At 33.7% G+C, this 21,901-nt stretch overlaps 1 protein-coding gene across 4 annotated transcripts in view; it reads left to right on the top strand.

Moving 5' to 3' along the window:
- Nucleotides 1-21,901, top strand: part of ERBB4 (erb-b2 receptor tyrosine kinase 4) — a 1,165,464-nt gene that overhangs the window by 854,408 nt on the left and 289,155 nt on the right. For all 4 annotated transcript variants that reach the window (XM_023220194.1, XM_023220218.1, XM_023220201.1 and 1 more), the window contains exons 13-15: nucleotides 2,954-3,086; nucleotides 8,002-8,095; nucleotides 15,896-16,050. In XM_023220194.1, the coding sequence (XP_023075962.1) occupies nucleotides 2,954-3,086; nucleotides 8,002-8,095; nucleotides 15,896-16,050 (382 nt within the window). The remainder of the gene's footprint in view (nucleotides 1-2,953; nucleotides 3,087-8,001; nucleotides 8,096-15,895; nucleotides 16,051-21,901) is intronic.

The following is a 21,901-nucleotide window of genomic DNA, read 5'->3' as shown; positions in this document are numbered from 1 at the left end:
GTGTGTGTGTGTGTGTGTGTGTGTGTGTGTGTGTGTGTGTGTGTGTGATGTGTATAAAATCTCTTAATGGTTCTGGTTTTCCGGAGAACCATGACTAATACGGTACCATATGTGCAAATTAACTCTAAATGAATCATGTGGATAATCGTGAAACCTATAAAACTTCTAAAAGAAAATACCAGAGGAAACCTTTGTGACCCTGGGTTGGACATACCTAAAACTTTTTAGATACGATGTGAAAAGTATGATTCAAAAAAAAAGTTGATAAATTATCCAAATGAAAAACTTCTACTTTTCAAAAGACAATATTAAAAGAATGGAAAGACATGGCTAAAATTGGGAGAAAATACTTGCCAAATATATAAAAAACTCTCAATACTCATTAATAAGAAACAATCAATACAATATAAAATGGGCAAAAGATTTGGTGACACTTGAACAAATCAGATATATAAAAATAAGCACATTAAAAGATATTCCACATCTTTAATCATTAAGAAAATGTGAATCAAAACCACAATCAAGAGCTACTACGTTCAAATTAGATAGTTTATAATTGAACAAACTGACCACATCAAACATTGGTGAAGATGTGGGGAACACAACTCAAACTAAATTTTGAGTTGTGTTCATTGATGGTAGGAATATAAAATGGTACAACTATTTTGAAAAACAATTTGACAGTTTCTTGAAAAGTTGACCCTATACCTACCATGTTGTCCAGCCATTCCACTCCTGGGAATTTATCTAAAGGGCAAGAAAGTATATGTCCATACAAAGACTTTTACACATATATTCATAGTAATCAACTACTACTGTTTTTAACATCCAAAATGGAAAACACTCTAAATGTCTGTCAATAGGTGAATGGATTATAAGTTTCATATATCCATATGATAGAATATACTCAGTAATAAAAGTGAATAAACTGTTGATACATGCAGTAATATAGATGAAACTCAAAATAATTATGCAAATGAAAGAAACCATATAAAAACAAAATGTACTATATAATTTCATTTATAAAAAAATTATAGAAAATGCAAACTAATGTACAGTGAGTAACAGAAAGCAGATCAATGATTGTCTAGGGAGGATGGTGCAGGAGGCAAGAATTACATAAGGTCATAAGGAATATTTTGGAGATAATGAATACATTAATTATCTTGATTGTAGATATGGTTCATGATGTCAACATTTATCAAACGGTATACTTTATATATGAGCCGTATATTGTATGCCATGTGTACCTCAATAAAACTGCTGCACACAGGCACACATACACACACAGTCCTCTCTTAAACTATACTGGAAGAAATTATTCAAGAAGTAGCAAGATTTGTTGATAGATCTAAGTCTGCCTTGAAAATAGTTTTACACAGTTTACCACAGGGGCCTTTTTATAACCCCAGGATATAGGACAAAGAAGATATGAATTGGAATATTTGTTTCACTGTTTCAGAACTAGTCAGGATCGCAGGTGCGGGCGATTTGCTCTCTCAAGCATATGTTAGAGTAGTTAACTTTCACAGATTTCACAGATGTAGTTCCCTGCTTGTATTACACTACCATATTCAGTGCCATCCCAACCCACCTCACAAATGTTCTTGCCATAAAATTTTACATCTCATAATAAGTAAAGTTGGTAACTAATGGAAAGATAAAGTTGATTTTGATGTTTTAATCTTCTTCAGAATTCTTAATATTTCATGAAAACCACATACAGTTGTGTTTCAAATACCTCAAATCACTTTCAGAAACACAGAATAACATTTGAAGTATTTATGGCTCTTCTTATCAATATCAAATCTCCCTTCACTAAAATAATGTTATGCAGTATAAATAATAATATCCTGAATAAAAGATATTCAGTATAAAGGGAAACAAAGATGGTTAGCCTTAAGTGGAAATTTAAAAATTATTTGGCCCTTCTGCCATCAACAACAACAAAAACAGAGATAACATAGAGATAACACTAAAAACTGTTGTTACTACTTTAATCTCTACACTTCTGCGTAAATAATCATTGTAATTTGCTGAATATTCTTTCAAAACTTCTTCCTTACGTGTGATGACTTGACTAATAGCAAGGCAGACCTAGCCAGAATATAGCAGGGTCCTGTAGAAAACTTACAGTTTGGCTGACGCAGTGGCTCACGACTGTCATCCCAGTACTTTGGGAAACTGAGGTGAGTGGATTACTTGAGGTCAGGAGTTTAAGACCAGCCTGGCCAACATGGTGAAACCCTGTTTCTACCAAAAATACCAAAATGATCTGGGTGTGGTGGTGTGCGCCTGTAATCCCAGCTGCTCAGGAGGCTGAGGCAGGATAATTGCTTAAACTCAGGAGGTGGAGGTTGCAGTGAGCCAAGATCGTGCCACTGCACTTCAGTCTGGGTGACAAAGCAAGACTCTGTCTCAAAAAACAAAAGAAAAAAAAAGAAAACTTGTATTTTATTTCTATTCCTTTCTCCCCTTCTTACCCTCTATAAATTATTCTTTTTCTTTCTCTTCCTGTTTTAATCCTTTTTTCTCGTTGTTGTTGTTTCAGGACAATATTATGTTTTTCTATTTCTTCATGAATTCCTCAAACTGAGAAGGCAAAATATTTTATGTATTAGTGGAGCAAAGCATTGGCTTGAGAGAAGTGTGGTTTATTCTTTAGCTTGGATGGATAATTTATATCGCCGGTCTTCCCAGTAGTTTTTATACAGGCAATTCACTTTTGCTTAACCTTATGAAAAATGCAAGATTGCCGTACAAACACAGCTACTAAGACTCTGCAATATAGAAGTTGCAGGTAGGATAGGGCATGATGATGGGATAGGCCACCAAAGTCATTTGCCATAGATCTCCTTTAAGCGAACTCCTTTAGAAATAGCATTACCTAGGAAGATTTTAAGTTTTGACACAATCCTCTGTTTTATTTCCCTTTGATTTTGTTGTTTCACAGCTGCTGAAGGAATGGTGTGCAACCATCTGTGTTCCAGTGACGGCTGTTGGGGACCTGGGCCAGACCAATGTCTGTCGTGTCGCCGCTTCAGTAGAGGAAGGATCTGCATAGAGTCTTGTAACCTCTATGATGGGTAAGGTTTCTTCTAGGGTTGCCTTCACCTCACGAGCTTTGAAGGACTGATTAGCTCTGATTTTTGTTTGTTTGTTTGTTTGTTTGTTTTTTGAGACGGAGTCTCGCTCTGTCGCCAAGGCTGAAGTCCAGTGGCACGATCTCGGCTCACTGCAAGCTCCGCCTCCCGGGTTCACGCCATTCTCCTGCCTCAGCCTCAGGAGTAGCTGGGACTACAGGCGCCCGGCTAATTTTTTTGTAATTTTTAGTAGAGACGGGATTTCACCGTGTTGGCCAAGATGGTCTAGATCTGCTGACCTAGTGATCCGCCCACCTTGGCCTCCCAAAGTGCTGGGATTACAGGCGTGAGCCACCGTGCCTGGCTAAGCTCTGATTTTTAAATTTTAAGAAAATGGTAAAATGCAGGCCAGGATTTTTAAGGAGAGTTCTTGTTGCATCAAGGAGACAACACATAGACGAATTCTTTTAAGGAGAAATAATTTTATTTGAAATTACAAGTTCAAATACATAGTTTACTATTATATGCATTTTTAAAAACATACTTGGACAATTCTTAATAAATTATAGCAATTTACACTTAAGCAAAATTGGGAAATATATTCCATTTTCTTTATGAAGGGGATTGTTATAAGTAATCTTCCTCTCCATATATCCCAATAATAGTTTTTATTTTCCTTTCATACTTCCCTATAAATTTCATCTGGAGTGCATGTATTCTTTCTTTTCTTTTTTTTTTTTTTTTTCTTTCTACTCACTTTTATGTCTATCTGTATATAGGAATGGCTTGTCTCTATGTCTCTGACAAGTGATCAGCCCAGTAGAAAAACTACATTGTAGTTTCTACTTAAAGTGGTTTAGAAAGTATTCTGCCAGGTTTTAGATAATCTAAGCAGTATTTTAAATCAAGTATTTTTAATTTTCTCTGGTACTTCAATAATAATATTACCAGTAGGAGAACCTAGTAAGTACCTGGTTGCATAATATTTTGTATATTCATAAAATCACTTTATCATAACATACTATTTGATGCATTATTCTTGTTCTTCATTAGTGTGATAATGCATTTTTAGTGCTGCTCCTAAGTCAAATTTTCTTATGTTGCTCACTGAAAGTATTTTCTTTTTTAAATTTTTATTTATTTTTATTTTTTGAGTCTCAGTTTTGCTCCTGTTGCCCAGGCTGGAGTGCAATGGCCTGATCTCGGCTCACCACAGCCTCCACCTCCCAGGTTCAAGCAATTCTCTGGCCTTAGCCTCCTGAGTAGCTGGGGTTACAGGTGCCCGCCACCATGCCAGGCTAATTTTGTATTTTTAGTAGAGACAGGGTTTCTCCATGTAGGCCAGGCTAGTCTGGAACTCCTGACCTCAGTTGATCTGCCTGCCTTGGCCTCCCAAAGTGCTGGAATTACAGATATGAGCCACGGCACCCAGCCTGAAAGTATTTTCAGTAGCTTTGGAAAGTGCAGTTTTGAAGTTCTTTCATTTCTTCTTGTGCCTGGTGAATTATCCCACTGATATTCAATAAATAACATTGCAATTTTGCATTTTACATGAGAAAAATAAAAATATATAGATTGTAATGATATTGACACGTCTCTTCTTTGCAAGATGTCCAAAACCAATTCCCTCCATAAAATATAAGGGGAAAAGATTAATATTAGAAGCATAAGAATAAAAAAATTTAAATAAGAATTTAATCATTTTTCAGGAAAATTTTAGCATTTAATTTTGTGAGGTCATTTGGCTTACAATTTGAAAATGAATAGGAAATTATTTGCTGCTTGTCTCATTGAATCATATTTATGCTTGTTCCCAATTTTATGAACACAAAATACCTCAGATCAAAATATGCTTGCTTTTGCATTCAGCAATTGATAAATGAAACAAAACACAATAGACTAATAAAATGAAACACAATAGACCAATTTCATTAAGTGAATATTACATTAAAAGTTTATTGAATACATATGTGTAATTCTAAAGAGGAAATTAATTATAGAAATCATTTTGTGTAATAGCAGCATCTTATAAATAGAGGGAACTGGTATAATTAAGTATGAGCTAAAGTCACAACACTACATAGGACTCAAGCCAATGCTAGAACTTAAGGTATCTGATTTTTATCTTGTTTTTTTGTTTGTTTGTTTGTTTTTTCCCAGAATACAATTGTTTTTCTTTAATATTACAGTTTTTAGCTTTTCAGAAATATCAAATTTATAAACATGTGGATGTAAACATCAGTTTCTGTCTCATTTCTGCAAAACAATGAAAGCTAACCAAAAGAAAAATACAGGTTTCCTGAGGAAACACTGATTACCACACTGTTTTTTTATATTTAGCATATTTCATTTTTACATCATAAAATCAAATCTGTTAAATTAACTTAGTTTTTATTGTATTTTGCAGTAATTGTGGCAACCCAGGAAACCATAAACATGGGGCTAGTTTGAAAGATGATCAACGTATGTATCGTGTAAAAGACTAAAAGACTGGTGCAATTCTTGCCTGCCCAATGATGGATTGCCTACCTTCCATCTTGTGGTATGGGCTAGTCTCTTTCAACATTGGCTGATGGTTATGATAGCCTTTGAGGAAGAACAAGTTTATATCCCAACTTGCTTAAACTCTTGTGAAAGTTTAAGAACAACACAGAAACATCAAAGAGGGAACCAGTGTAAGCTCTTTGCAAGTGTTTTTACATTTAGTAATTGCAGCTTCTCAATGAAATCTTATTTTTTTTTTCCTTTTACAGAGGATATTTTTTAAAATGAGCCTTAAGGAAGTTCAAGTATTTAAGGCCCAGGAATATTAGTGTTGGTCCTGGGCTTTAAATCTGGAAAAACTAGATCCCAGAGTATTCACTCTTGATCACAGGACTTGCTAAGGTAACACATAAAACAGAACTGTGAGAAATGTATCATAGCAAAACCAAGTGAAACAAAGCTCCATATGCAAAGCTCATACTTAATAGACTATAAATTGTTAAATCTGATTCAAGTGAAAGAGTAGCTCTGGCAAAGTCACAATAGAATCACTGGAGGACAGGAAAGAAAAAGAGAAATTATGGAGAAAGTCACAATAAAGGGCAGAACAAGTTATAGAGACTGCCAGGAGGATCTTTTCTGAGAGCAGGAAAATCAGAAGCCTGTCAAATGGAAGTCTATGGAAGAGAAGCGCAATAGGCTGTCTCCGTGATTGTTTTATGACATACATTTTATTCCTCAACTCTGCATGTGGGGAAGTGGATTTTGGAGAAGAAGAGTAAGAAAAATGTGACCTTCGTTCTACTAATATGAACACTATAACCTTCATTTAGTACCATAAACTTTTAATCACCCAAGAAACTATTATCCAAACCAGTGGATAATCTCAAGTTGTGCTATAATTGTCATAATTTTGTTATGCAAACAATGCTCTTGATTATCTTTACAATTTTACTACCCTCCCATACCAACTCATTTTGACTTTTATATTCTGAGGGTTTCCTTTGTTGAGTACTTTGTATGGTTTATGTCAGTGAAGCATGCAAAAGATCACCTGTCTTTATGTAATTGTGATTTTAAAATTAAGAAAGTTTATAAAAGGTTTGATCCATAACAAACTACTATCTCACTTTATAAAATGCATAAACCATGTAACTAAATATATGTGCATTCCATACATAATTAAGGCACCTATTTATGCTATTTATTTGGAAAATCAAACTTAATTATTTTGCCTTGGAATAGATGTAGTCTTAATTTAACCAACAGAAAACATAGCTCATTGTTGTGCTTCTGTCATTTATTAAGGCTTTACAATATTCAAATGAGAAAAAAGTGAATGCTTCTCTTTAGGTAAAAATATTTTTTAATGTATCACCTAATGAATCAAAAATTGCCATACCTCTAATGCTGTTGGTGTGGAGTGGTAACACAGGACACAAAGCACAAAATAATAAAGTAGCTAAACATAATCAAATTTTATTAATGATTTGTAAATGGCATTTTAAATTGTCTGTACCTAGTACCTTATCCTCCTGTATTTTAGTGGAATGGGGTGGTTTAAACATATTATAGATGACTAGTATCTAATTATTGATATAAAAATTTTGCAGTAGACATTGATTGTAAAATTGGTAAGTTGATCACATGTAATATACAAATAGCCACAACAATGTAAGGATATAGGAAGGGATGACCACCATCCCAGGAGATTTCAATTAGAAAGTTTAAGGATGTTACCATTAAACTATTTCTTTTATTGTGTACTGTATAGAATTACTTCAAACAGAATTTAGACTGCAAAAAGATGTCGTGATATTAGATCAATAATATAAGAAAATGAAATCTACCATAAAAAGATATTTTCTCTAATTCTCCAAGGCAGATATTTTAAAAGGAGAAGAGGAATCAAAGTAGTTTTTGAAGTTTCACCAAAAATCAATTGAAGAGTCTTGGGAGTTGAAGGACAAGGATTGGGAACATTCACATAACTTAGCAACAAGAAAAATGCAATAGTTCTTTCAGAGTTTAGAAATTAAAGCTTCTCTGAGAGTAAAATTGTATATAAAGGCAAAGCAGGCACAGCCTTATTTAAAAATGTAAAAATGGTTTTACTGCGTCATCAGAACATAGAAGAGTCATACTTTGTAGCTTTTTTTTTTTTTTTTTTTTTGAGACTGCTGGAATACGTCTTGCAGGAGAGAGGTTTCCAGTATGAGTCTAACGTTGAACTCATTGGAGGGCAGGGAGAGCCATCTGGCTGCAGTTTATCTTTTCTCCTAATGGAAAACTTAATGTTTCTGTTGCTCCTGGCACATAGAGAAACAAACTGTAGAATTTACTCTGCCAATAGGACTTTTCACAGATGTTACTTCATTTGTTAGGTTGACAGCTTGTTTGCTTACACCTCCTCATGTGGCTGATGTTTTCACAGTGAATTTCGGGAGTTTGAGAACGGCTCCATCTGTGTGGAGTGTGACCCTCAGTGTGAGAAGATGGAAGATGGTCTCCTCACATGTCATGGACCGGTAAGGCTGAAGACATCTGTGGTGTGTTGGTTTATTTAGTATCGTGTATGAATGTTTGTTATTATTTTATCATTTATTCATCCATTCAATAGCTACTTATAGGATGCCATGGGGAAACATGTTTATCTGCCTACAAGAGGCTTAAAGTTTAGTAGTAGAGATAAAATAGTTAAAAGTCGATGTCATATATGTTTATTCTCCAGATAAAATAGTTAAATGGAATTATAAGATATGTAGTGGTCCTGGACTATTGCACAGTATAGAAAAGAATAGTTAGATTGAAGCATAATCACTAACAAAATAAAAATATTTATAAATTGTTTTAGAAACACAAATGAAGGAAAAACTAATTCTGTCTTTGGGATGGAAATAAAGACATCAAGATAGGCTATAAGGAAGTGATGTTTGAACTATGCTTTGAAGAAGAATCTGGAAAGAAGAAACATGTAAACATACACAAATGTAAAAGTTCATGTTGTATTTGAGGAAAGCTATCACACATTTTTATATGCATTTAATCCTTTAACTATTGTGGCCGTGTGAAAGACAGTGGAAAGAAGGTGACAAGTACTCATAAACTAAAATCTAAAGCAGTGCAATAAATACTATGGCAGAGGGAAGAATTGAGCTATGAGAATCCAAGGAGGGGTTATAGGATTAGGAAAGTTCTCATGGATGAGGTATCATTTACATAGTTTGAATTTAACCTCAGAGAGAAAATTGTAATTATATTTTAGACCTCTCTTTGGTTTCCATCATTCGAGTCTTTCTTAGTAATGAGATCAGTATAAATTTTTCATTCCTAATTGTCATTTTCATCCTTCTTTAGACAAATTTCCAGTTTATCTGTGTTATTGAATCATCTCTCAGTGGATAATTTGAGACCAACATTTGGGTGTAGACAAGAGCTTCACATTGCTCTGTAGATTTTGTTGGAAATTTAAATAGTATTAATTTTTATACCAAAGTGCTTATTCAGCACTTAATTAGCTTAGAAAAAAATATATATCATTGAGCCCTCCAAACTTCCATTAGGCCCCAGTGAGCTGTTCTGGAACTTCATCTAAAGGAGGATGTGGAAAAGTTGGCCAGTTCAGAGGACTACCACAAGGATGATTAGCTTGGAAAATTAGACCTCTGAGAAAAAGAAATGGTGTTGTTTGGCATGAAAAACCAAAGTGTAAAAGGCAATTTAATATGTAGTGATCTCCAAGTAAGTATGCAAAGGGCATGTGCAGCTATTTTCTTTCTCCATTATGGACAGTCATGAAAAATACAATTAATCGACAGTGTGAGAAATATGAATTCTGTAAAGAATGTCATGAAACACAGGGAAGTGAACTTCTGTTATGGCCTGTTAAGGCAGGTTGAGGTATCTATATGAGTCTTTAAAAACGAACATATTTAGGTAACTTCTTAACTATTAATCATGGAATAAAAAAAATCTTTCCGAGAGACAGAAATTTTTAAAAATGTATAATTAAAATAATCAAGGATTTGGCCATCTCATCTGAATAGGCTGGGAATCATCATAGGCCTCTAGATCCAATCATAATATATATTAGACATAGATTTACAGAAACACTTTTCAAAAAATTATGAGTGACTGCCAAAACTTGCCTTGATAGTTTAAAGAATTAGTAATCTTTCAGTGTTAAGCAGGTAAGAACACAATGTCTTTCAGTAGTGATGTGTGAATCACTACAGGTACCACTGCACTGATATTTCACATAAATTTCTTATTACGATTTTCTAGATTAGTTTTTTTTCTTCACACATGTAATTTACTATTTCTTTCTCTTAATCTTTTTAGTTTGAACAAGGCTTTAAGAAACATCTTATTCATTTATTCAGCAAATATGATTTAGTACCTACTTTGTGCCATTGAGCTTACATATTGATAGATTTTTACATATTAGCAAATTCACACATTAATATTCAAAATTATTTCTCAAAAATTAAATTGTATTATTTGCATATTTTAATTTTTTCACATTGTCTTTTATTTGTCTATTGTATACTGTATAATGAAAATACATTCAAGTAATAATATTTTGGCCTTTCTTGCAATTGTTAGTTTTCAGAAAAATCAAATCTATTTATGAACTAATACTTTTAGTTCACTTAATCCTATAGACAAAAAACTAATCTGCTTAGATGTAGCATAATGAGATACCATATTTTTTTCTAATTTCATGAAAAAAATCCCCTGCATGAAAACGATGTTTGCTTAACATCTGTAGCAAAGTCTAACCTTCACTAAAGAAAGAATTCAGTAACCGTCCCTTCAGTATGCCTATGTTAATTTTCAGGTGTGAAAAAAGTTCAATGACCACTTTACCTCTGAATCAGGTCAGAATTAATCTGATCATCTTCGCTCATGTTTATATTCATGATTTAACACACATTGCTGAGGGCCTTTTGTGAGCTAGTTCTGTGCTAGGTATTTGCACCTACATTTTATTTTATTGTCTTGTAGGTATTACTCCCATTTTTCCAATGAGGAAATAATCTCAGTGATGTTAAATGAATTGCCCAATGTAGGTAAATGAATTGTTCTGTAGTATTGAGACCTTTGGAATCACAATTTTACCATCCAGTCTCAGTGTGCTTATCAGTTCCATGCTTTTTCTCTTCTTCATGATGCCTCCTGTTGCATAAATTTATGCTAGTGAATAACTCATTCATTAATTTCTCCTAATTTGTGGGTTTTTGCAGTTTGTGTATTCACTGTTCCTCAAAAAACTTGAGATGGTTTATAAAAATATACATTTTTAAAACTCTAAAAGTTGATTTTTTAAATTATTTGATAGTTAAAGAATCAGTAATCTTTGAATGCTAAGCAGGTAAGAACACAATGTCTCTCAGTAATGGTGTCTGAAAAACTGGCGTGGCTGAGCTCAACCAGTGGCCCAAACATTGCTCCCACTATAGTTTGGTTTCTTTCAACCCCTACAATTCATATTAGGATTTTGTCTGTTTCTGGGCCCACATGTTAATTACCACAACTAGAGTCAGAGATGGTTTTGTGTGCCAGGTAACAGTCATATATCATTTAAAATATCCAAGAGGTTCTGGAAGCTTCTCCATTAGACTGGCACTTTGATGAAATTGAAGAAGTCATCAAAGCCATTTGGAAATCCCCTTCCTGCTCTTATGATATATTCTGTTGAAATCACATTTTTTGATCTATGAATATTTCCCCAATGACAAAAACTGATATATAATTATGTTTATCAAACACCGTTACATCTGAAGCATGCTATCACTTTCTCCCTTTAAAACATAAAGAAATTTAACCTATAATGATTAGAAAGTTACTCCAAAAGTCAGCATGTCAGTAGGATATGAATCTATGACTCAACTATAGAAGTTCTGACTCCAAATTTCTCATACATTTCAGTTCACTTTTGTCCCCCAGGAAACAATGTCTTCAGTGCAACAGAAATAAAATGATTTCAGGGACTGTGATAGCTATAAGTAAAATGAGATAATAAAATCCTACTTAAAAATGAAAGAAATTTAGGATATTCTTGAAAGGGATAGATTGGAAATAAAAGAAGGCCTTTGTTTTTATGTCCTTGTCTGTCCACACTTGGTCTTCTATATTTTATTTAATCTTTTATAATTGTATCCATTCTGCTTTACTTTCATTACTTTTATGCAGCCCTATCCAGAAGGATATAGGAGGAAATATGAGAAGAAAGACAAACCTGGGAAATCAGACAGTTTCAGGAGACCAGAACTTAGGCTAGAGAGGCAGCAAAAGAAGAGAAAAAATAGGAAGTAAAAAAACTGTTAAAGTTAGGTTAATAAAGTTTGTGCTGCTGTAACAACCTCCATATTGCAGTAGCTTACATAAATAAGTTTAAGTTCTTTTATTTCATGTAAAGTATGTAGTCGTTTGTTTGGTTTTTGTTTGTTTTCTTTTCTTTATTTTCTTTCTTTTTTTTTTTTTTTTGAAACAGAGTCTCACTCTATCACCCAAATTGTAGTGCAGTGGCGTGATCTCAGCTCACTGTAACCTCTGCTTCCTGGTCACAAATGAGTCTCGTGCCTCAGCCTCCTGAGTAGCTGGGTTTACAGACATGTGTCACCATGCCTGGCTAATTTTTGTATTTTTTGGAGAGACGGGGTTTCACCATGTTGCCCAGGTTGGTCTTGAACTGCTGGCCTCAAGTGATCTGCCCACTTAGGCCTCCCAAAATGCTGGGATTAAAGATGTGACCACCACGCCCGGCCATCTTGTAAAGTACACTGGAAATCTGGGAAATGTTCTAAGTCAGCTGCCCTCCCTGTTATGGTCTAGCATTCGGGGATGCTTTTAATTTATGGCACTTCCACTTCTACATGAGGTCTGTGAGTCATGGCACCAGAGAAGGCTGGAGACTTAAGCACTAGTTGTCTCATAATCGCCTCTAGTTGTATTTCATTGTCCAAATTAAGTCATACCTTGTCTCCGGTGGAGGAGAATTACAATCTTCTCATGTGACTGGAATAGAATATAATTGGTTACTGGTGAATCATAACTTTGTCTTTTACAGTAGCTAACAGAGAAAAACATCAATGATGACTCAAAAAAAAAAAAAAAAAAAAAAGGGATGTTTCTGTAAGGATTCAGCCTATCCTTTAGTTATCTGTCCAGATTATTCACTCCAGAGGTAGCTTAGAATTAGAGATAAGGAAGAATATTGCCTTGACCTTCATTTTCTATTACTGCATTGATCAATTCATTTATTGCGCCTCGGTTCTTAAAGCCTTTGGGGAATATAGTGAAAGAAGAGTAAACGTTAGACACAGTTATATTTCTTTAAGTCTCTTTTTTATGGAAATGAGATGGGGAATCAGTACGTTTTCTTTTCTGAGATTTGCCTGGACGTTTTTAGTTATGTCAGCCTGGGACATTAGGTTTTCTATCATGATAATAAAATCAAATACAGTCATGCACTTCATAAAGACATTTCAGTTAGTGATGGACCACATATGCAATGGTGTTCCCATAAAATTATAATATCATGCCTTTACTGTACTCTTTCTACATTTAGATATGTTTAGATACGTACATGCTTATTATTGTATTACTATCACCTACAATATTCAGTACAGTAACATGCTGTGCAGTTTGTAGTCCAGGAGCAAAAGGCTATACCATATGGCCTAAGTATGAAGTAGGCTACACTATATAGGTTTGTGTAGGTACACTATGTGATATCTGCGCAATAAGGAAACCACCTAATGATGCATTGCTCAGAATATATCCCCGTCATTAAGTGTCACATTACTATAGTTAAGAGATGCTTAAAAAACAAATAACAAAAAGTTATCTATCTTATTACAGTATACTTAAAGATTAAATATGAACTTAATTTACTTTCATAACTTTATATCTTTTGACTTCACCCGGACATGACTTTACAGTATAAGAAAAATACATTTACATTTCTTAGAAGAATAATTCCTAATTCTTAATTCAGATTCTGCCTAATTTACTTATTGTAAGTTTTATTCTGTGTGCTGCAAGAAGACATCAGCATGTCTCTTGTCTTGTACAATAAGTCATGGTATTGAGCATACTTGCACAGTAAATGATTCTGTGTAATAGACAATATTACGTGCCTAAGTACCCATAAGCAGGTGTTAAAATTGAAAGCATCTGAAGTATTCTTTTTTGGGAAGAAATAAGAAGTTACCATTAGCAAACTCCTCAGGTAGAATCAGGATTAGGTTTTATAGGCTTTTTTATTTTGTTTTTTTTACAAGCTCTGAGCCTCACATCAAAACAGTGAAATAGACAAGTGCTTGATTGAGCCCCACCAGTCTCAGGATTTCCTGAAAGCTTTTTCCTGATTACTTGTTCTTCTTTACACTTCTATTCTTCATTCACACACCTCCATTTTTAAATTTTAAAATATCATATTTCTCGATTTCCTGATGCCTTAAGTAATGAATTTGTATTATCTGGCTGTTCTTGGATTAACATTTGTGCAGGACAAACTTGCCCAACCTGTAGCCCATGCGCCACATGCAGCCCAGGACAGCTTTGAGTGTGGCTCACCACAAATTCGTAAACTTTCTTAAAACATTATGAGGTTTCTTGCATTTTTCTTTTTTTTTTTTTTTTTTTTTTTTTTGGCTCATCAGGTGTCATTAGTGTTCATGTATTTTATGTGTGGCCCAAGACAATTCTTCCAGTGTGGCCCAGGGAAGCCAAAACACTGGACACTCCTGGTTTAGGATATAAGGTACTCCCATTATCTTTACAGTCTCTACCTAATATCCAGTTCTTTATAACTTAGTGTTAACTCCTGACTGCCAAATTCTCATTGTTTATAACTACAAATGTGATAGAATTGTCTCTCTGTATACTTACATATAAATATACTTAAATATAAATATACTTAAATATACAATATATAAATATACTTAAATTTACTTAAATAAATATACTCATTTATTTAAGTTGTCTTCAATGTGAACTGTAATGATTGTTGAACCCTATGGACATAGCCAGATTTTAGGGAGAAATGGGTGAGGGGAAGAAGTTCCAAAGGGGAGTGGTCAAAGAGGAGAGGAATTTTAAGACAATATAGTGTCCAAAAAGGAGATGTAAAGTACATTTTAAGTAACTGTTGTTCACAACAGCTGAATGTATGAAAGCATCAGGGATATCTTTTAAGAAAGACAGCATTACCAAAGTGTTCTAAATTTTCTTTGCTGTGATGATATACCTATTTCTAGTATGCTTACTACCCACTATACCAGATCCAAATCAGTTTGTATTCTATAAAACTCATGTATGTTTTAGTTTTAACATCTTACTATTGTCATGACTTTTAGATATATTTTCATATCACTTATTAATATTCTACATATTAGAAAATTAATGTATATTATGAACATAAATATAGAGTGAGTTTGTTCTATTTGCATTTATTATACTCATATTTATATTATCTTAATCCTTTGATAAGTTTCTCCATGGAGCCTTTGTTTGTATGTATTTGCTTTATTATTATGGACTATTTTGCTCATCAAAATGTTCATTTATATGCCTTTCAGTATTGTTCTGTGATTTACTAAGATCCCTATAAATAGACATAATATGACTTTTAGTCTTTTCACAGTGGATATTAAATAAAGAAAAATCTAGGAATTATTTTTATTCACCTAAACTACCTAATTCCTGATAATGTTGTCATAACAAATTTTAAAATTTTTATAAATAAAGTCATTGTACAACCAAAGGAAAGTTTACATCCTACTCATAAAATTCAGTTTTAGTTAATTCCTATTATACCTTTTTCCTCATTAACTATTTAGTAAGAGTATTCACATATTCCCAGTGATGGTGATGAAATAACTCTAGGGAAAATGTGTTTTACTAAAAATTGCTGCACTATAATATTGCCAGAAATAAATCACAAGAAGAAAATACTGACATCCTTTTGAGAAAGTCATTGGACAATTTTGCTGATCGAATTAAGTCACATCAGAGTCATGACATGGAAATCAGTTGGCCCAGGAACTGCTTATGTCGAAAAGGAAAATATTTCAAGAACAAATATATTATTATAGTGTTTTCACACATACAGGATATCAAAACTGAACTTGACGGATCTTCTTTGCACTGTTTGTACTACAAAAATTACATCCACATTTGTACTGCTGAAAATGTTCTCCAATTCTCTTAGAGGAAGACTTGCCACCTACTGAAGTCTCAGTAACTAAACCACATGAATACATTCCAGAGGAAATGACACCACTTTTCTTTCTTCTTTTTTTTTCTTTTTCACATTTCAGGGTCCTGACAACTGTACAAAGTGCTCTCATTTTAAAGATGGCCCAAACTGTGTGGAAAAATGTCCAGATGGCTTACAGGGGGCAAACAGTTTCATTTTCAAGTATGCTGATCCAGATCGGGAGTGTCATCCATGCCATCCAAACTGCACCCAAGGGTAAGCATCCTGGCTGGCCAAGGGCTCACCTGGTATGTGTTATCCACATGTATCTTTATCCCTGGTACGATCTCTGAAATGTAAACCATTCTCATAGAACTCTACTAATCCTTATATTTGAAATGCTGATTTTAAGAGAAATACTAAGAGAATGATTTAAGGAGTCAACTTTGTACATTCTTAAATATTTCTGCTTAGCTTTTACCTGTAACCATTCTATTAACACCTTCATGAAACTAGTGTCAGGTATACTTTGGATGCAGTTTAGAAATTCTTCCAGATTACGTTGGAGATTCAAGATCTCACAAAAGATATGACAGTAATCATGCTTTTGAGGTTTGTGTTTATCAACTCTTTAACAGAAATGTTCTATTTCTGTTTCTTTGTTGTCACAATAAGCTTAAGGTGAGGATATTTCTCTTTGATAAATACTACCTTAAATTACTCCTTCAAAAAAATATGAACAAAAGTAACAATGGCAGGGAAAAAGGGAACCTAGTGATATATATATATATTTAAAAAATAACGAGTACATTTTGTGAAAGTAACCTTGTTACAGGTAATCCTTTAGCCTTGAATTTCTTCGACTGATATAGGGCAATCTGAAGCTTGGTAAAATTTTTTTCCTGTTTTTCAAAAGAATACATTGTGCAATGAATAATAATTAGATTACCTTTGATATTGATAACAGTTGAATAACAAAGACACATTGCAGAAAGAAGAAAAGCACTGAACTATAAAAGAAATAATGTCATTCATTTAACAAATTCCGACAACTATTTCTTAAGAGACAACAAATCTATTTTAGTAAGGATTTTTCCTTTTCATTCCTCCCGGAAGGTGAATTTGTAATTGAAAGCAGTGTTGCATTTGCCATCCTCCTACTGACCATAAAGCCTTTTCTCCATTGTGAATGCCCATAGGCATGTGCACATACACATATAAACACACACACACAGACACACACATTTGCAGTTGAGAATCAACTTGGGTGCTTTATATCTGGCAGGAAAGTGTGAGATTCCATAAAGAGATGTTCTGCCAGATTAAGGGATAGCTGTTAGGGGATACTGAAGAAGTTAAGCAAGTGACATCATTTCCTGCCAAGAAAACATCAATTTGCAGATGTTGCCACAATTTCCTGCAGGTCAAGAAATAAGCTTAACTCAGTCTGTGAAGTGGCAGATCCTCAAAAGGTAAAGTAATATTCTGCCATTCAAATTCAAATTCAGCTTTGAAGTGGTAATTGCCAACTCATTGATTCACACATAAGCACGTATACGTTTAGGGTGCTGAAATAGTCACATAGACACTTTGCTTCAAAGGAAACTAGAAGTAATAAACTGCTCCCCTTGTGAGTTTTTGGCACACTTGAGTTAAGAGTATTTCACATACACACAAAAAAAAACTGGTTCTGCTGGAGCAGAAGAAAGAGTCAGCAACAAAAAGAGAAAACTTGCCTGCTAAAATAATCCACAAGAGAATTTTATTGTTTTGCAGCTAAAATTAAACCAGTAAATTATTCAATATAATGTTGATGTCAACAGCTGTTGCCATTCAAAATGAGACCTTTCGCTGTTTTTGCAAATCTAATTACAATGAGGCCATTAGGGAAATGAAAGTGAGATCACAGAGCCATAGTCTGGATGCATGGCTGGTGTGTCTTTCACTCTGCCCTTTTAAATCATTATTATATAATAATAATAAACATATATAGTAGGAGGAAGTAGAAATATGAGGCAATGAAAAGAGATTCGTTTATGGTAGCAACAAAATCTCCATCTCAGTCAAAAGGAAGGATGGAGGTGTAATGGGGAAGAAATCTCACCAGAGCATTTGCGAACTCCAAGTGAACAGAAAAAAGACGCCTTTAGCGATTTTCAGCTGCAGGATTAAGTTGAGACAGAATTTGAATATTGTACTCCCTGGCATCATCCAAGGTAAATGCATTCTCTAATGACTGACTTAATCCAAAAGGATTTTTGTCCTTGTTTTCATTTAGCTTTCTGCCATCCTGTTTTTAAAATACCTTCTATATTATCCAGATTCACTCACTTCATAAAAATGCTGTGGTTCTAGTCCTAGAGTATTCTAGTCCCAGGAATTCCCGAAGGATGTGATTCTTGGATTCCTAAATCTTCATGTATACTCTGTTGCAGTAGAACATTGTGCTTTGAGATCTTTTACTGAAGCAATAAGGTGTTCTGTGCAGTCAGTCCCTTCTTTCCAAATTGAGCATATAGAGATAAGATATTTTCCTAGGAAAACCACAGGGGCAATGAGGATGATAGAGCAAGTGACTATTTTTATTCCTAAACACAGGTAATAATCAACGTATTAGTAAGTGTGAGCTCACCAGGCCAGTTCCACTTTGGAAAACAGCTTTTCTTTTATATGCCTATATGATGTCGGATAATTCAAGAACCAGGTTAATGAAAATATTCTTTCAAATCACATTTTTTAGAAGTAAAATTCTTACTTTGAATACTGTTTAATGATTTTTCTGAAAATAAAGTTATCTGTGTCAAATTTTAAAAGCACTTTTACCACTCTAAAAGTACATTAAATATAATGGCTCTAACAAGTTCTCCAGACACTTTTAAAATAGGTCATCTATTTAGCCCTTATAAGTAGATTCTCACTAATATCCATGGAAACAAGATTGTCTCTTCTTCCTTTGACTAGAGAATTTTTATTTTAACAGCCTTTTCTTAGTTTATTCACTCTTCAGCTTTGTTATATTGGGTATCTGCTCTGCATCACATACAGTGATAGGAAAATTCAGAAATGTACACGATGCAGCTTTTGACCTCTGAGAACTCACAGTCCAGTAAATGTATATTCTTTAATTTACATCCTCTGTTAGAGACCGGACCCTTCTCCACAATATTTTAAAATGAGTAGCAAGAATTTAAACCTTAGGAATGATGTTCAGATTTGAAATTAGCAAGATAGAATATTTTTTAAAGATTTGTAAACTAAACTAATGTAATTAAATTGTGGTGAGGGCAAGAATGATTGTTTCCTCACTAATATCATTTGAGTATGTGCTCATTTAACGTCAGTTTAACTTTGATTTTGCATCAAACCAAACCTGCATGTTAGACTTCGAATGAAATGGTTATTTTAAATAATCTTTTGATGGAAAATCTTAAAAATTTCCTTCATTTTTATTTCAAAATTTAAAGATTTTATCAAAATATCAAAACTATATTGGTTAAATGAGTACATCAAGGAACTTATAAGTCATTATGTACTAACAAAAGTTAAACACAGTTTAATATTCAGAACTTTAGATATGGTTTTGAAATTTGTTAATTAGACATGCTGTGTTTTACTTTTCTGATCTTTCTGTAAGTATTCTACTTTGAAACACTATTTTTTTTTATAATTCTATTATTCTAGATTTTGATTCAGTTATTTATTTGTGATTTTGGCTCTTCAAAAGTTTAGTGTTTCTGTTGTTCTATGATCTTGCTGAATGGATGCAAATTGCATGTACTAATTAGTTGCTTACAGAAAATACAAAGGGTTGAAAAACAGTATCCATATTTTAGTTTTCAGTGGCTTGTATTTAGAAAGGGTGGTGCCACTTCAGTCATATTCTTATTTTTCTTTGTCTTTCATTTTTTTCTTTCATTCTCAGTTTAAAAATAGGTTTGAATCCCAAATATCCTACACAATCCCCTCAGCAACGTTTCTTGACTCTACATCCTGCTCCCTCAATCCCTCCCCGCCATTTCCCCTGACTCTATTTTTCTATCTCCAATTTGCTTCTCAACAAAAACCTAAATTCTAGTGACCATGACAATGACAAGTAAAATTATCTTAAGAGTTATTTTACCAGACTTCTCTGCATTTCACAGTGATGATCACCCCCTGCATTTTAGACTTGGAAAGAAATGGTTATTTTATATAATCTTTTAATGGAAATTTTAAAAATTTTCCTTCATTTTTATTTCAAAATTTAAAGATTTTATCAAAATATCGAAACTGTGTTGGTTAAATGAGTACATCAAGGAACTTATAAGTCATTATGTACTAACAAAGGTTAGAACTTCTTTTCTGATTTGACTTCCATGAGACTACAGTTAATTGGTTTTACTCAATTGTATTTTCCCACGCTTCTGGCACAAAGAACTCATCTTAGGTCATACACTGTTGGGGTTCCTTGGGTTTCCATCTTCAGCATCTGCTTTTCTCACTTTTTATATCATTTAGCCATCTATTCACTTACATGGTTTCCACTTTCTCCTACATGCTATTTCAAGATTGATCATTCTACTCATGCCTTCTTTCCCCCTTAGCCACTCATCTTTCCAACTGCTGATAAACATTTCTATCTAGATGTAGGATAGCCATACTAAACCCTAGATACACCAAAACTGAAATTATCAACTCCTCATCCCCTAACACATACAGGAATAAACATACTTGTCTTCTTGGAGTCTCTCAATGATGGTACCACTATTAGCGAAGCTAGAAATGTAAGTCTTCTTTAACTCCTTTGATCCTTTCACTTTCATCAAATCAGGAATCAACTGCTCTTTTTTATTCTATCTTTTGAGGTATTTCTTGAATCTGTTCTTCTGCCTCCATCACAGTTACCATTTCCCTAGTTTAGTCCATCATCTCTTACATGGACTCAAATAGTCCTTGTGCCAAACGAGTCGGCCTGGCTGCCAGCTGGCTAGTGTCCACAGGGCAAGGAGATTTATTGAAAATACTAATCTAGCAACTTCACTACTTCTTTAAAGCCCTACAGTGATTTTCTATTGATTGTTACTAAGCAAATATTTCTCAAAATCTGGCTCCCACCTAATGTTCTAACTTCTTTTTTCTCCTCTTCCTATTGCCTCATATTTTGCTCTCCAACTACTAAGAATTATTTGTAGTTATTTTGCATATATAATACATTTCTTCAGGTCTGTGCTTTTGCTCCTGCAGAAACCACCGCCACCCCAACCCCAGTTCTCAACACTAAATTTCAGCTTCCTACCTCCCCCAAGAGGGTTACCATGCCCTTCTAGGGCGGCTCTAGGTGTCCCCTCTCCACACTACCCTGAACCACTTTTTCATGCTTCTTATTACATTTATCACATGATTCAATACATAGCTGTTTATGCATCTGTCTCCTTCATTAACCTTCATTAAATTCGGAGATCATTGAGAATGGAAAAATATCGAATTCATCTTTTTTTCTCCCTCTAGCTCCTAGAATGCTAGGAACACTTAGTAGACATGTAACATAGGACTTTTTAAATGAATGAGAATCTTTCATATTCACACTTTTCCCTCAAGTTAAATTTTGGTTCTGGATTTTTTTTTTAATCTTTCAGGGGTTATTATAAAGATGGAATGGAAACTAGCCATAGCTTTTTAGATTCTCACTTGGAACTAATAAGTAGACTTTTAATTTTACAAAATGGTAATGTGGTATAAAAATAATTTTCAAGAAGATAGAGCGGGAATGTATAAAAAAACAAGTTCTTTGGAATATAATGAAAAGAAAACTATATAAGACAAATTGGAAGCTCTTTTAGTAGTTAATTTTCCATTTTTAGAAATGATTTTGACTATAGATTATATATAATACCAATTTAATTCTATGTACTCTAGATTTTTCCTTTTTAGTTGCTTTTTAAAAGACTTTTTATACAGGTGTATTCTATTTCTATAGGTTAAACTTTGCCTGTGCTACTCCAAACAAAAACAAAAACGAACCAATTTTTCAGCTAGCAGGAATGTTATAACAAATGTTTATGAGGCAGAGAGATAACTGACTTGTTATTATAGGTATATTATATTAGTTCACCAATGTTTAGAGTTATTTAAATATATAATAGATAAA

Source organism: Piliocolobus tephrosceles, chromosome 11 (assembly GCF_002776525.5).
Source record: "Piliocolobus tephrosceles isolate RC106 chromosome 11, ASM277652v3, whole genome shotgun sequence".
Lineage (NCBI taxonomy): Eukaryota > Metazoa > Chordata > Mammalia > Primates > Cercopithecidae > Piliocolobus > Piliocolobus tephrosceles.
Note: the sequence above shows the minus strand (reverse complement) of the source record. Positions and strands in the feature narration are given on the sequence as shown.